Source organism: Gymnoscopelus microlampas (assembly GCF_963454915.1).
Source record: "Gymnoscopelus microlampas genome assembly, chromosome: 23".
Taxonomy (NCBI): Eukaryota; Metazoa; Chordata; class Actinopteri; order Myctophiformes; family Myctophidae; genus Gymnoscopelus; species Gymnoscopelus microlampas.
In genome coordinates, this window is record NC_139960.1 from 8003366 (window position 1) to 8018199 (window position 14834).

Here is a 14834-nt window from a genome sequence, read left to right on the forward strand (position 1 = left end):
TCATTTATGTATTTACCTGACAGTTATAATTCTATTAATTATTTCTAATCATGGTTTTATTTGATGGCCTTGCTGACCCATGGCATTTGACCTTTGTGTTCTCATAAAATGGACACCAACACCAAAGGCCAAGTGGCCTTGAATGATGAAGCTAGGCCTGCTGCTGCTGTGGCTTTAACACTTGACATCATGATAAGTGGGGCGGCCATGGTTGAGTCAGGTTCGATTCATGGCCCCGGTGTTCCTGGGCAAGACACTCAACCCCTAACTGCTGGCCCCCTGCTCTCCTCCTCTGTGAGCAGCAATCAGCTGGGTGAAGCTGAACAGTGAAATTCCCCCACGGGAGCATCACACATGCACACTGGTCTAATTACTTATACATTAATTAATTGATTACTCATCATGACAAACTAGAACCAGGTGTGGTTATTTGATTAGTAAGAATTTAAAAAAAAATGGACTCAACATGTTTTATAACAGGGGTCTTCAACAGGGGGTCCGGGACCCCTAGGGGGTCCTCAGAGCTACTATAGGAGGTCCTTCAAATCTTTGTGCGATTAGGATTTCGTTTTTTTCACCACTTGAACCCTACAATTTCTATTCTGAGGGGAACATTAGCCGAAAATAGCAGATCTACAAGCTCACAACGCCTCGCGCTGCGGAGGCGTTGAGAGCTTGTAGATCGGCTATTTTTGGCAAAGAGGCTATAGGTGTAGAGGGAAAAAAGAGCAGACTAAGTAAAATCTGTAATCTGAAATACAATTTTATACAATATAGAGGGGGTCCCTGCTTTGTCTCGCTCTCAGGCTCGCTCTCTTGGCCTGAAAACGTTGAAGACCCCTGTTTTAGAATATTTGAGTTTGATTAGAAATACATGAGCATAACACAAGATGAATTGTGTCTAATGTAATAGCACCACACCAAAATTGTCTGGTATTTTTATTGTAATACTTTCTTGAGGTATAGGCTTAACATCACTAAACATCTTGTAAATTGTTAGGTTTAACACATGCAAATAAATCATTTTAGCTGTTTATCAGTGGTGATCTATAGTTTATTATATTGGAAGCAAGTTAAAACATTGTAGTCACAATTGTATCAAAGAGTGTTGAAAGGTCAATTTTATATAGTAATGTCTCCATCTAGTGGATATACAGGAGAGATACATGGCTGTGTGGAAAGCTGCTTTCTTTTTTGCTGCTCAGTGCTCACATCCGGTCTAAAGCCCGCCTACATATCTGGTAACTTTCAACCACATATACACGGATGCACCGTTTCCGTATCCGCAAAGCAAAGCAAAAGCAAAGTTTGTTGTTTACCCAGGGTGTCGGACTAAGCACGAAGCTTGTTTCCAGCCGGACCCTGCATGGAAGCCTTGCTCAAGGGCTATTCAGCGGTGATTCATGATTGATGTGATGAATTGGGGAATCGAACTAGGGACCTTCCGGTATCAAGGCCGCCCCTCTAACCACTAGGCCACCGCTGCCACCGCTGCAGACCCAGACCGGATTAGCAACCTGCAAAGTGAATTGATTCCAGTCTACTTCCTGAGGAAGTTCACCTTAACGTCTTTTTAGTTCCGATTTTATTCGGTTACTGGTGACACTGAATGTATTGACATCAGACTGACAAGGTGATAAGGACATTACATTGGTAGGAAATGCGAATTCATGGGTTTAAAAAAAAAATCTCAACCATTTAGATCTCAAATGTACTTCTACTGTAACTTTTGCATATTTTGAGAACATTATTGTCGTAGTATAAGGTGTAGCTACTAGTTTAGTTGTTTGTGAGATTATAACCATTTTATTCAGTAGGACTATAGTTCGTCGTGACTTTTTGTTGCTGTAACATATTGTTGAGTATAGTTCTCAGGTACATTTTTTTATTTATTTTATGTGGTCATAGAGACAGATACATGTTGATCAACTTGATAGGCCTACAACTTGTTCTGGGACTGGGGATTGTTAGTCTTGTATCAAGGCTAGGGGAGTGTCTGCTGCTGAGAGCTGAATACAGGAATCCTACATTGTTTTTATGTATTTATTCTACAGGACATTATTATTAGTATTATTTTATGTATTTTATGTATTTATTTTACAGGTAGCAGACAAGCAGACATGCAGGGACTGTACTGTGGGAAGCTTGGTGGCATGAGGTAGGATACTCTAAGATACAAGGACTGACAATCTGTTTAATATGTTTATTGTCACATATAACAATCCTCAAGGTCACCTTTATGAATTATAAATTATTATTAAATTAAATAATTATCATACAAAGCAGAGGCTATACAGACAGAAATACAAATGTTTTTCAAAATAAAAAACATTAGACATAAGGGATAAGGCACCACGCAAGATAGGGCCCCTAATGTGAACGGGACCCCTGGCGGTCCTCAGAGTTACTACAGGGGGGCCACCAAATCTTTTTGTGATAGGATTTTTCTTTTTACATTAACCACTTGTACCCTAGCATCCCTATTCTGAGGGGAACATTAGCCAAAAATAGCAGATCTACAAGCTCACAACTGGCTATTTTTGGCAACGTGGTTTGGTGTAGAAGGGAAAAGGAGCCAGTCAAGTTGAGGGTTTAAGTGGTTAAATGTCTGAAATAAACGAAAACCATTAATTCACACAACAGTGACAGTCTATATGGCATCTGTGAAATCTATGAAAAAGTTGAACCTGCATCACAATTTTATACAATATGTAGTGGGGGTCCCTGCGTCATCTGTCTCTCAGCTAAGGGGTCCTTTGGGCTGAAAAACGTTGAAGACCCCTGAACTAGAGTGTACTCCTCCCTCTGCTCCATTATAAACTTCACCAAGCACCCTGTAATGGTTTAATCTATGGACAGAGGTGTTTTAGAATTACAATGTATAGTGATTCATATACAGTGTAGTGAACTTTTTAATGCTGTTGTTTTTTTACTCCAAACAAACTAAGAACTTTCAGAAACACTTACAGGTAGCAGCCAGAACTTTCAATCAGAAACACTCACGTCAAAGTAGATAAAGAACCATTTATTGCCATTTGCCACAAATGGAATACAGTTAAACTTGGCGTTAAAGCTCTGCTCTTGGGAGAATATTTTCTGAATTGTGTCGAAGCAGCCTGCTAAGCATATATTCAGGAAATGCTTAAGCAAATCCCCCATTGGGATATATCAACAATAAGTAGTACATTGACATATTAGTTAGAATTAACAGATATACATGATAATCCCAAGTATTTGAGCCTATGCCAGACTCTAATCAAAAGGTGGAGGCTGGGGTGGAGGTTTGGTGCATTGGTTCAGCAACCAAGAAAGACCTAGAGAATATGAAGCCGTATTTAAAGGAACCTCTTTGCTAATGCGTGAGCGTATGAGTGTGTGACGTAATGACCAGCTGAGCTGTGAATGGGGAATAGAAAGCTGATGTTCACATCAGCTGACTGACCGCTGGTTACAGCTTTGGCGTGCAAGACTTCCGTGTCCTGCATGAACTAACGCTATGCTTCATTACACTGAGTTCATAATACCTTTCCTGTTTGTTTAATATTGTTTGTGTAGGAGTTGAAGAGCCAAAAGTGTTTTAGATGTCTTTCTTTTGTTCATGTCAGGTAAGCTCTTCTTGTACTTTATTTCATATTTGTAAACTGCTGCAGCATCTATGTCTATACCAGGGGAATAATAACATGTATAATATTGCTGCAGAGGGGAATGGAAGCACCATACATATTAAACAAAAAAAAATGCCTTTCTTTCATTCATGTCAGAGACATAAATAAACAGCTTCAAAGAGATCCTGGACCAGCAAGCAGCACAAGTCTTCACCTGTTACACTATATGTTTGAGAATAAAGTGACAATATGGCGTGCCATTCTAAAGGTACTGTGTGTAAAGGAAACATTAGCAAATACATACAGTATTTAACACTGAAAAGTTGATAACTTTCTGCACTGTGAATGTGACATGCTGCAGAGTTGTGTGTAGATAGTGTTTAAATATAAACCCACTATAAATGATAAATATTAAATAAACCTGAAGCCACTTTACCCACCATCTACAGTCTGGACCATAGACCTCTCAAAGAGAAAGGTCTCTGATCTCCTAGCGGCGTTGAAACTCCAACCAGAGAAGAGACCAGTAGAGATGACAGGCTGGTCATTTGAAGAGAGTGAAGTGAGGATCTTCCTTCAGTGTCTACCCTACATCTCACAGCTCAGGTTAATGTGTTTCCTTTCATTGAATATTTGTTTACATGTGTAGTAACTGAGTAGTAATACTGTAATATGCCTGACTACGCCACCTCCCGCTTGTGGAGGGGGCAGGAGGAACCCCTAAACCTTACACTGTTCAACTTCCCTTAAACAGGAACAATTACTTTACTAGAGGCAGTTTGTGGAAAAATATAACAACTTTATTACCATGAAATTACAAAACACATCACTGTTGTCTATTACAAACTAGCACGACAATTAAGGTCCTTAAGGCAAGGTATTTAGTATTAAAATGGCAATCTAACAGTTACCTCTCGCAGTCTAAGGAAGGGCGGGTCAGCCCGTGCACACAGTGAATACCAAAATAACTAGGGGGGAAAAAAAAGGGGACAGGCCTGGCCTCAAAGAAATCATGCAATATAAATACAAAATTCAAATACAAAACATGCAGTGCCAGATTATATCAATACACACCAATAAAAACCAAAGGGGTCCCCAGTGCAGTCCCAAGCTGAGAGGAGAGCCGTGTGCAGCAGGGCGGACCCAGCCTTGAACAGGGTTACACAAATTAAACGGTAACAGAACAGAGGAGAGGAACAGTTAAAATATGCCAATATGGATAAATGTTAAAACCTATGCCTACAGTGTACCTTGGCTAGATGGCTCAAATAAACAAAACAAAAAGAGTAAATTAACAGTGGAAAACTGTGGCCGGTGTGGTCCCTTTAAGGAGACAAACAAAACGCATTAGTTGCCAGCCCTAGTATCACACTAAATAAAACACTATATTCAAATCATTAAAAGAACAAACAGCTTAAAACCTATGTACTTTGTGTTGCAGTAACTGTGTACACAATGCAAGGCCAAGGCGAGGGGGGCAACCTCAACACCAGAGCTGCTGTATAAAAGAAGACAGTGATGTTACAAACTAAAATAGATTAAAATCCACAAAGAGGCAATGCATAAAATGTATACTGCTTTACCCGTGTCTCCAGGTAGGGCAGACAGAACAGACACCACAGGAGGTCACTTCATTTGTAAAACTGAAATAATAAATAAATGCATTAAAATAAGATTATAAAATACAATGATGTTGGCTAAATTAAAGTGCTAAAGAGCATGGGAAGCCTCCATGTGCTCAACAGAAAATAGGCAACCAAACAAACAAAAGCCAGCAGTAATGTGCTCAAACAATAAGCTAACATTAGCTGCAACAAACAAAAGGGTCGCACAAAGTAGCAGAAGGTTCAGTTTTTCGCCTACCATGTGTTCTCCTTGAACCATGCAGCCTACAGCAGAGACAAATGGCTCTCTACTGGGAGGAGCTAGGCTTTTATACTTCCTGGTCATGTGACTAAGTCAGGTGCAGTGGGTGCACCATTCACCTAGATTCCCACACATGTAAAAGCGATCTCAACAGATTTATTTTTAGATAATAAGGATGATTTATGCACTCTTATGTGTTTAACAACTTTCGACCTGGTGTCCCCATTTTGGGCATATCAATTTAGGCAAAGATTTCCAAAACCGTTTAAAAATATAGAAAATAGCAGATCTACAAGCTCACAACGTTTCATGAAGTGATGTAATTGTGAGCCTGTAGATCATCTATTTTTGCTGAATGACGAAGTGTAAAATAGGGCTTAAGAGGTAAGAGATTGATTATCAAATGTATAATAGTTTTATAAGTTAAATATATCATTCACTTTAAAGTTGTCTTTGTTTTCCATTGTCTCTCTCTTTAACCTAAAATCTGATGGATACATTGTTTGATCATTGTTTGGTTCTGATTATGATGCAGAGATCCATATTTCATGTTGGTTTTAAATTTAATTTGTTGCAGTTTCACATGGCTAGGAAGGTCAGCATCAACAAAGTTCCTGGGGAAGCTCATCTGTGAAGCAGCAGAACAGGAAGAAGAAACAGGAGAGAAGTTTCTGGAATTGTTGTCTTCTGTGTGTAATTACAAAACATTCCCCCTCATTGACTGGCATGATGATTGGAGACACAGGAAGTATCAATGTGATGTACTACTGGACCTATACTCCTATGTGAAGAACTATGAGACTCAAACAGGCAGAAGTGTTCTTCCAGCATTACAACCAGTTTACCGGACAGTTCCTACAGTCTGGTCCATAGACCTCTCAGAGAGAAAGGTCTCCCTTCTCTTAGAGGTGATGAAACTCCAACCAGAGAAGAAACCAGTAGAGCTGAGAGGCTGGTCAGATGAAGAGAGTGAAGTGAGGATCTTCCTTCAGTGTCTACCCTACATCTCACAACTCAGGTTAATTTGTTTCCTTTAATTTAATATTTGTCTATATAAAAGCCATCCTGATTAAATATAAAGATAATGAATAATGATTATGCAATTTTGAACTGATTATTTGTCACCTTTTCTGCACTGAATTTACAACAGACACATATAATTGTATTATTCTATTATAAATCTCGCTATGAAATGGAGAAAATAGCCAGTATGCCCTCCGTCCGTCCCTCAGTAATTTATTTCTCCTAAGTTGGTTGACCAATCGATCTGAACTGCCACATGGGTATTGATCATTGGTATATGCAAAGATCTACAAAGCTTATTTTCAAAATTTCTCAACTTTAAGCTGTTTATTAGCATTTTTGCCATGGGCTATGGGATCTCTACACAGTAAAATCAATTGGACCTCTAAGGGTCCATTTGGTTACATGTTTACACTCTCAGAGTTACTTATAGATATCATAAAACTGAGGATTTTATGTTGTAGTTGTGGTGACGGTCCAAAGTCTGCACGTTTTAATATAAAGAGCTGTGCAGCATATCCAGAGTCAACTAGAGAAAGTATATGCTATACTGTAAGTATGCTATGCCAGGGGAGGGTAGAGTACTGGAAATCTGTTCTCAAGTAAAAGTACAACTTCTGATGATAGAGAGATCAGTATTTCATGTTGATTTTCATTTAAACTGCTGCAGTGTTGCTGATGGAAGGTCGGGATCGTCAAAAACAACCACGGTCCTGGGGAAGCTCATCTGTGAAGCAGCTGAACGGGACGAACAAACAGGAGAGAAGATTCTGGAATTGTTGTCTTCTGTGTGTAATTACAAAACATTCCCCCTCATTGACTGGCATGATGATTGGAGACACAGGAAGTATCAATGTGATGTACTACTGGACCTATACTCCTATGTGAAGAACTACAAGACTCAAACAGGCAGAAGTGTTCTTCCAGCATTACAACCAGTTTACCAGTCAGTTCCTACAGTCTGGTCCATAGACCTCTCAAAGAGAAAGGTCTCCCTCCTCCTAGCAGTGCTGAAACTCCAACCAGAGAAGAAACCAGTAGAGCTGACAGGCTGTTCAGATGTCGAGAGGGAAGTGAGGATCTTCCTTCAGTGTCTACCCTACATCTCACAGCTCAGGTTAATGTGTTTAATTTGATTCATTATACACTATTATTTTTCATTTGTCCATATATAAAAGCCATCCAGCTTTAATATAAAGATAATTAAGGTATGATTATCCAATTGAATTGATTATGAACCTATTATTTGTCACTTTCTATGCTCTGAATTTACAACAGACAAATATCAATTTGAATTGTATTATTCTATACTGTATGTATACGTCATCTTAGGCGGAAATATCCCAAAAAGTTGCATGTCTACAAGCTCACAAAAGCATCATGAAGTGATGCGTTGTGAGCTTGTAGATCAGCTATCTTCATGACGTGACACTGTCAAATGACAAAGTATGAAATAGGGCTTAAGTGGTTAAAAGGTATTGATTATTTGTAACTTTTGTGATTTGATCCCATTTTCAAATGATACACAATATGTCTTCATAGCTTGGTTATTCTTTATGATAGGTTTAGAAATTAAGTATATCATACACTTTCATTTTCTGACTCTTTAACTTGAAATCTGATAGACACAGTGTTGATTTTTTCATTTAATTTTATTCTGGTTATGATACAGAGATCAATATTTCATGTTGGTTTTCATTTAAACTGTTGCAGTGTTGCTGATGGAAGGTTAGGAACATCAGAAACAACCAAGATCCTGGGGAAGCTCATCTGTGAAGCAGCAGAACGGGAAGAAGAAACAGGAGAGAAGTTTCTGGAAATGTTGTCTTCTGTGTGTAATTACAAAACATTCCCTTTTATTGACTGTGATGATGATTGGAAACACAGAAAGTATCAATGTGATGTACTACTGGACCTATACTCCTATGTGAAGAACTATGAGACTCAAACAGGGAGAAGTGTTCTTCCAGCATTACAACCACTTTACCAGTCACTTCCTACAGTCTGGTACATAGACCTCTCAGAAAGAAAGATCTCCCTCATCCTAGAGGTGCTGAAACTCCAACCAGAGAAGAAACCAGTAGAGCTGAGAGGCTGGTCAGATGAAGAGAGTGAAGAGAGGATCTTCCTTCAGTGTCTACCCTACATCTCCCAGCTCAGGTTAATGTGTTTCCTTTCATTTAATATATTTGTCTATATTTAAAAGCGATCCAGCTTTTATAAAGATAATGAGTGATAATCTACTTTAATTTATTATGAATTGAATATTTGTCACTGCACTGAATTTACAAGAGACAAATGTAATTGAATATTTGCGCATACGTGCGTGCGTGTTTGTGTCTGTCTGTCTGTCTGTCTGTCTGTCTTTCCGTCCGATCGACTTCATTCTGTATTTCTTCTACAGATGCAGCACATCCTTCCTTCTCCAGCTCCTATCTCTGGTCTCTGAGGGCAGTGAAAGGAACACAGTGATGCGAGCAGGTTCCCTGGTTGGAGCCCTGGGTGGAGAGCTGGACCTCAGTGAGACCAGACTAGATCAGAAGGCCTGTAGATGTTTGGCCCTGGTTCTGCAACACTCTGAGGGACTGACAGAACTGGACCTCAGTCACTGTCAACTCACTGACCAGCTACTAGAGTCTCTGATCCCCCACCTGCACAAAGCACAAGTCCTGGAGTGAGTAGTCTACTAGTTTTATAGAATTACGATGTGTGTGTGTGTGTGTGTGTGTGTGTGTGTGTGTGTGTGTGTGTGTGTGTGTGTGTGTGTGTGTGTGTGTGTGTGTGTGTGTGTGTGTGTGTGTGTGTGTGTGTGTGTGTGTGTATGCGTGCGTGTTTGTATACTAATCTATTCCTTCGTCCTTTCTCTTCCTTGTGTTTTTGTAGTCTGAGTCACAATAATCTCACTGATGGTCTAACACAGTGGTTCTCAACCTGTGGTACGCGTACCACCGGTGGTACTTGAGCCCCCCCCTGGTGGTACGCGGAAGAATCTTCCCAAAAATGAAAAAAGTGGGGGGAAAATGAAAAAAAAAAATATATATATATATATATGAAAACATAATAAAACTATCGAAATACTACTTTGAATGGAAATAACATTACCATAATATCACTCAAATGTAATTTAAAAAAGGTTTTGTTGAACACTTTGTCAGCGTGGGAACAGCGCATTTCCTGGCTGTTACTTTGAATGCGCCGGTACGGCCGGTACTGGTAGCCACGATCAAAACAAACACGGTGAAGGGCAGGGGTGAAAGTGGGCCGGCACGGTCCGGAACGGCGTTCCGGTAAAAGATTCGGTGGCGGAACGCCGTTCCGTTAAGAAAAAGTCAAACGGGACGACGGGACACTCTCACAGATCCGTGATTTCCCCCCACTGTTTGTCTGACTTTTCTTTTTCTCCCCCCGTTCCGCATAAACAGCTGCTTTCGCGTGAAGTTAAGTAGTTTCAACTAGGCTACCTGGGTACTTCTACTTCCAGTAGTATGATTTCAAAATAAAACGTGTGTTGAATTGTAACATTACAAGGATAGAGTTTTAAAAAAAACCTCTTATTCTGAAATGCACATCGTTTTGAAAGGAAACCAGATTTATTTTCTGGAGGCCACTTGACAGCTTTCTGCTCACGGAACACAGCTCCACTTGACTAACGTGCATCGTCAAAATGTCAATAACACGGACGTGGGTCATGGGACATTATGGAATATAAAGACTTTGTGGCAAAAGTTCATATTTACAACCATGATCTCTGAAACCAAGACAATGTGGGGCTATGGAACAAAAGTGTGTTTTCTTTCATCTTTTCAGAAGGTGAGTAATGCATCTTATCTAATGCTGACAGTGGTGGAAAGTAACTAAGTACATGTACTCAAATACTGTACTTGAGTATAATTTTAAGGTAATTTTACTTGACTGGAATATTTCCAATTTGCAATATTTTTATTTCTATTCCAATACATCTCAGAGGCAAATATTATACTTTTACTCCACCTCAATTATTTGAAAACTTTAGTTACTACTAGTAACTTTGTGGATTTTAATTATTATGACAAAACATACATAAACCGCTTCAGCCCCATTTAAACTTTGGCTTTTTGAAAATGTACTTGGTATTGTACAGTATGGTCAAGTTGGACATGAGTTAATAGCGTCACAATCATTTTTAACCACTTAGCTTTGGCTATTCAAAAATAGCAGGCACCGTGCTATGAGCTTGTAGATCTGCTATTTTTGGAAAAACCTTGAAAAAGTGTTGCATATCTTTGAATATATATTTTTTTTTAAAGCGAAAATGAACTGATATCTTTGCTTCTGGGGGTCCCTGGCACAAAACATTTTCAAATGGGGGTCCACAGCCGAATGTTTATCAATTTAGGGGTCCTTGGCATGATAAAGGTTGAAAACCACTGCCCTAAATCCATCCTAAACCCGCCCAAAAAGCATCAATAACCGCTAATAACCGCCCAAAAAAATCGCGCGCGCGCAGCGCGCGCAAAATATCGCACGCGCGCTTCGCGCGCGCACGCTGCCAAACGGTACTTGGAATGACAGATAAAATCTGAGGTGGTACTTGTTGTAAAAAGGTTGAGAACCACTGGTCTAACAGACAGATTACTCCAGCTGCTCTCCATCAATACCTCTATCCAAACCGTACGGTGAGTAGACTTGAGCTGGGGGGGGGGGGGGCGTGCCGAATCTGGATTGAATCCTGTAGTGTGTGATGCCCTATGATTTTAAAATTGTGTATTGTGTGCATGTTTAAGATATTCTGATGAATAATATTTTAAGATTATCCTGTAGTGTGTGATGCTAGCAGATTTAAAAAATAGTTTAAGATTTAAAAAATCCTTTAGTGTGTCCAGCTTTATGTTTGAATGTTTGCATTATTAATAGAATAACTGTTCTCAGGTGTGTTGATCAGTCATCAACATGGTTTACTACACACATAAAACCTGTTGAAGTAAAATGTTTCATCCTTTGATTCTTTCCAGACTCTTCAACAACTGCTTCAAGGACACAACCCCCTTCCTGAAAGACAAGCGCTTTGAAATGGTACTCATTGTTCTCATGCTCATTGTACTTGTTTACTAATGTATTCATTGCAAGCGAGTACCGTAACGTGATTTTTAATACCTTTTGATACCACATTGGAATGGAATCTAATACCAATTCCATTGTCATATTTGTCAGAGAATTACATACCAGTAGGGACTATAAGGCCTGCATTTCTTTATTAAGTACATGCATTTATTGACATTTATGTGACATTTTCTGTCAGTATGTCCCAGCTAAGTTATTCGCTTAATAACATCACACAATCTAGTATAGCTTTGTATTAAGCTTATTGTCTAATGGGCTATACTTTGTCATATGTATAGCAGAGGGTTAATGTTGTTATTGAGATGTTTCAGTATTGTTTTCATTTCACCAGAGGTTTAGGGCAAACACGATCAATACCTATCTGTCTGTCACCTATTTTATGAATGCTGCAAATACTTCTCTGTTCACAGAGCATCTCATCTGCATGTGTGTTTAACCTGTAGGGAGGCTAATTCTGATTCGCTTTTTTTCCATTCTTGCGTCCCAGGAAGGAGGTGAGGGGGCAAGGCCGAGTGCGGTCTTGCGATTCACAGAATTAGAAACAAATGTAGTTGTAAGGTGTTACGACACGCTTTCAATAGAGAATTGATGCCAAAAGTCTACATTTGTGGCACCGCCTATGGGTCTAAATAGCTTTGGCTCTGTGTTGCTTAAATGCCCCTTAATGTTCTATTCAAAAGTGTGGTTGATCAGACAAAGTGTGCATGGTTTTTGCCCTTTTTCTTTTCTATTGAAAATAGGGCTTCCCACAAACTTAGCCTAAAGGTCAAAATGTGCATCTACTGGTAGAGTGTCATGAAGTAAGGCATGTTAGAACATCAGCAGAGAGTCAGGGATCACACAGCAGTCAGTCAGTAGGGAGTAGCATTTGGAGAGCTGGTGCTGTAGAACTAAGAGTAGTCTTATTTGGTTCGTATTTATTTGTTTATTTAATATCCATGATTTGATTTAATATTCTCTTTTCTCTTTTTTGCATGATTCTGATCATCATGGTGGTGATATGGCATCCATAACTCCATACCAGAAACAGCTTGAAGGTCCCTCATTACAAGATTCTCCGCGGGAAATAGTTCCACTGTCTGTTGCCATAGTGTCCCCCCATACCCTCATGTTGCCTTCCCCATCCGTATCACAACAGGCCTCCCAATTACATTCCCCAGAAGAAATATCATGTGACACAGTCTGTGATTTCTCAACCACAGACCATCCTGTTACAGTGTCACTGGTCTCTCCACATCCTTCATTGGAGCCCCAAGGTGAAACTGATCTTAGTAGATGCTTCAGTGGTTTGAGGATGGGAGAATCCAGCTCCCTGCCTCTTTCCCACAGCTTACCCTCACTAAGCCAAATTCCATGCATTGAGAGCAAGGCAGGTTTCAGAGCAAAGCGGTCCCACAGTTTAAATGATGTTACACTATTGGACAAAACACAGAAAATGACACCTGACATCATTGTTGTAGAAAACAAGGAAAGCTACTGGTTCCACTGCACCCAAGCAGGACTGTTCCAATGCAGTGTGACCGACCTGGTGTTTAAGATGGAGACGGAGACAGATGTGACTTACAGGACTGTCCCTTGGAACCGAAGGCTTCAAGGCCAGCTTGGCAAGAGGCCTGCAGGACCACTGTTTGACATCAAATGTCCTCCGGGGTCTGTGTGTCAGTTACACCTTCCACACTGTGAGATCCTCTCCATGGGTGGAGGCAAGTCCTTGTCTGTTGTCCATGTGATGGATGATGGCATTGAGTTCATCAAGCCCGATGTGATCACAGAAACTCATGTCATCCTAAATATAACTGAATTTTCTCCCCTTGGTGTCGTAATTACAGGTGTCAAAGATTTGGTAAATTATTTTTTCAGCAGCCCGGCCCCCAGTCCCCCCAGTCCTATCCGAGCATTGGTTTTGCCCTTTTATACACCACCAACCGATGATAATGCACGTTCAATCCTGAAAATATTGCTGCTTCCTGGGAACGTTGTGCTGGATGAGGTGCTGAACATAAGGAGGAAGAGGCATGGAGAAGAGATTTACATTGAAGTCCCTCCATGTGAACTCATCCCAAAGCAAGAATACACCCTCTCCACTTCCCCTCAGGAAGATTCCATCATAATTCAACCAAAGAAGGCAAAATTTGAAGTTGATGAAGCCTCCTATACCAATTATATGGCAACGTTTGACGTGATCTCAAAGGAAAGGTTTAGGAATGATGTTAGGCTGCTTCTAAAACCCCTTTCTCACTCCCATGAAATGCCTGTTGACAGTAACACATCAGACAGTGCATGGGAATGCTATGTACCCCTTTCAGCTCCTGCTTTAAGAAGACAACAAGATCAGCGCACACTGAGCCGTCCAGTTGAAGACAGACTGTTTTTTGTGCAGAGCAGCTTAATCGAAAGCATTTCAGGTCCCAGTCTCAAATGCATCGTCGACAAACTTCTTGAGAAGAGGGTGTTAACCGACTCTGAGCAGGAAGAGGCCAATGGGATGCAGGCGAAGGAAGACAAGACACGTTTTGTCATCAATACAGTGAGGAGAAAAGGATCTGCTGCAAGTTCATGCATGATATCGATTCTCTGTGATATCGACCCATTCCTAGCTGGACATCTTGGGTTGATGTAAAACTGTACCGATGGACGTAAAATATCTTCACAGTGCTTGGGAACATTTTGTATCCCTTCAAGCTCCTGCTTTAAGAAGACAACAAGTTGAGCACACACTGAGTCTTGATGTGAAAGACAGGCTGTTTTCTGTGCGGAGCAGCTTCATCGACAGCATTTCAGCTCCCAACCTCAAATGCGTCGTGGACAAACTTTTCGAGAAGAGGATACTAACTGAAGTTGAGCGGGAGACGGCCGAAGGGATGCAGGGGAAACATGAGAAGGCAACTTTTGTCATCGATACAGTGAGGAAAAAAGGAGCTGTTGCAAGTGCAAGCCTGACATTGATTCTCTGCTAAATCGACCCACTCCTCTATTGGGTTGACGTAAAACTGTACTAATACCGGTACAAAGAGAAGTCCAACGCGCTTCACCCAGTTAAAGGTAGAAGGGCTTGGTGCTCATAATTTTACTCAGTCACAAAATAAGAAATACTTGCAGACCCAATCGAGTGCTCCAGTATTTTATTTGGGTAGTCTCTCCTGAAGTGCCCACTGCCCAGGTATTTTTCCTTTGTACTTAAAATGTTTCAGTAACTAGTCAACATCCTGCCTTTCCTTCCATAGGGGTCCATTTGGTTAC

General features: G+C 40.4%; 1 protein-coding gene across 1 annotated transcript; it reads left to right on the forward strand.

Moving 5' to 3' along the window:
• Window positions 1-3562: 3562 nt before the first annotated feature.
• On the forward strand, window positions 3563-14238 carry LOC311040246 (uncharacterized protein). Its single transcript, XM_084050406.1, has 9 exons — window positions 3563-3605; window positions 3762-3873; window positions 4055-4211; window positions 6049-6489; window positions 7165-7611; window positions 8208-8654; window positions 8899-9168; window positions 11486-11546; window positions 12619-14238. Exons 2-9 carry the CDS (start codon window positions 3855-3857, stop codon window positions 14212-14214), a joined length of 3438 nt encoding a protein of 1145 aa, XP_083906532.1. The 5' UTR covers window positions 3563-3605; window positions 3762-3854; the 3' UTR covers window positions 14215-14238.
• Window positions 14239-14834: the final 596 nt, after the last annotated feature.

Excerpts from the sequence above, each read along its gene's own strand:
- LOC311040246 (XM_084050406.1), top strand. Across the intron at positions 4,212-6,048 it reads CCCTACATCTCACAGCTCAG|TTTCACATGGCTAGGAAGGT; the intron begins GTTAATGTGTTT and ends AATTTGTTGCAG. Across the intron at positions 8,655-8,898 it reads CCCTACATCTCCCAGCTCAG|ATGCAGCACATCCTTCCTTC; the intron begins GTTAATGTGTTT and ends TTTCTTCTACAG.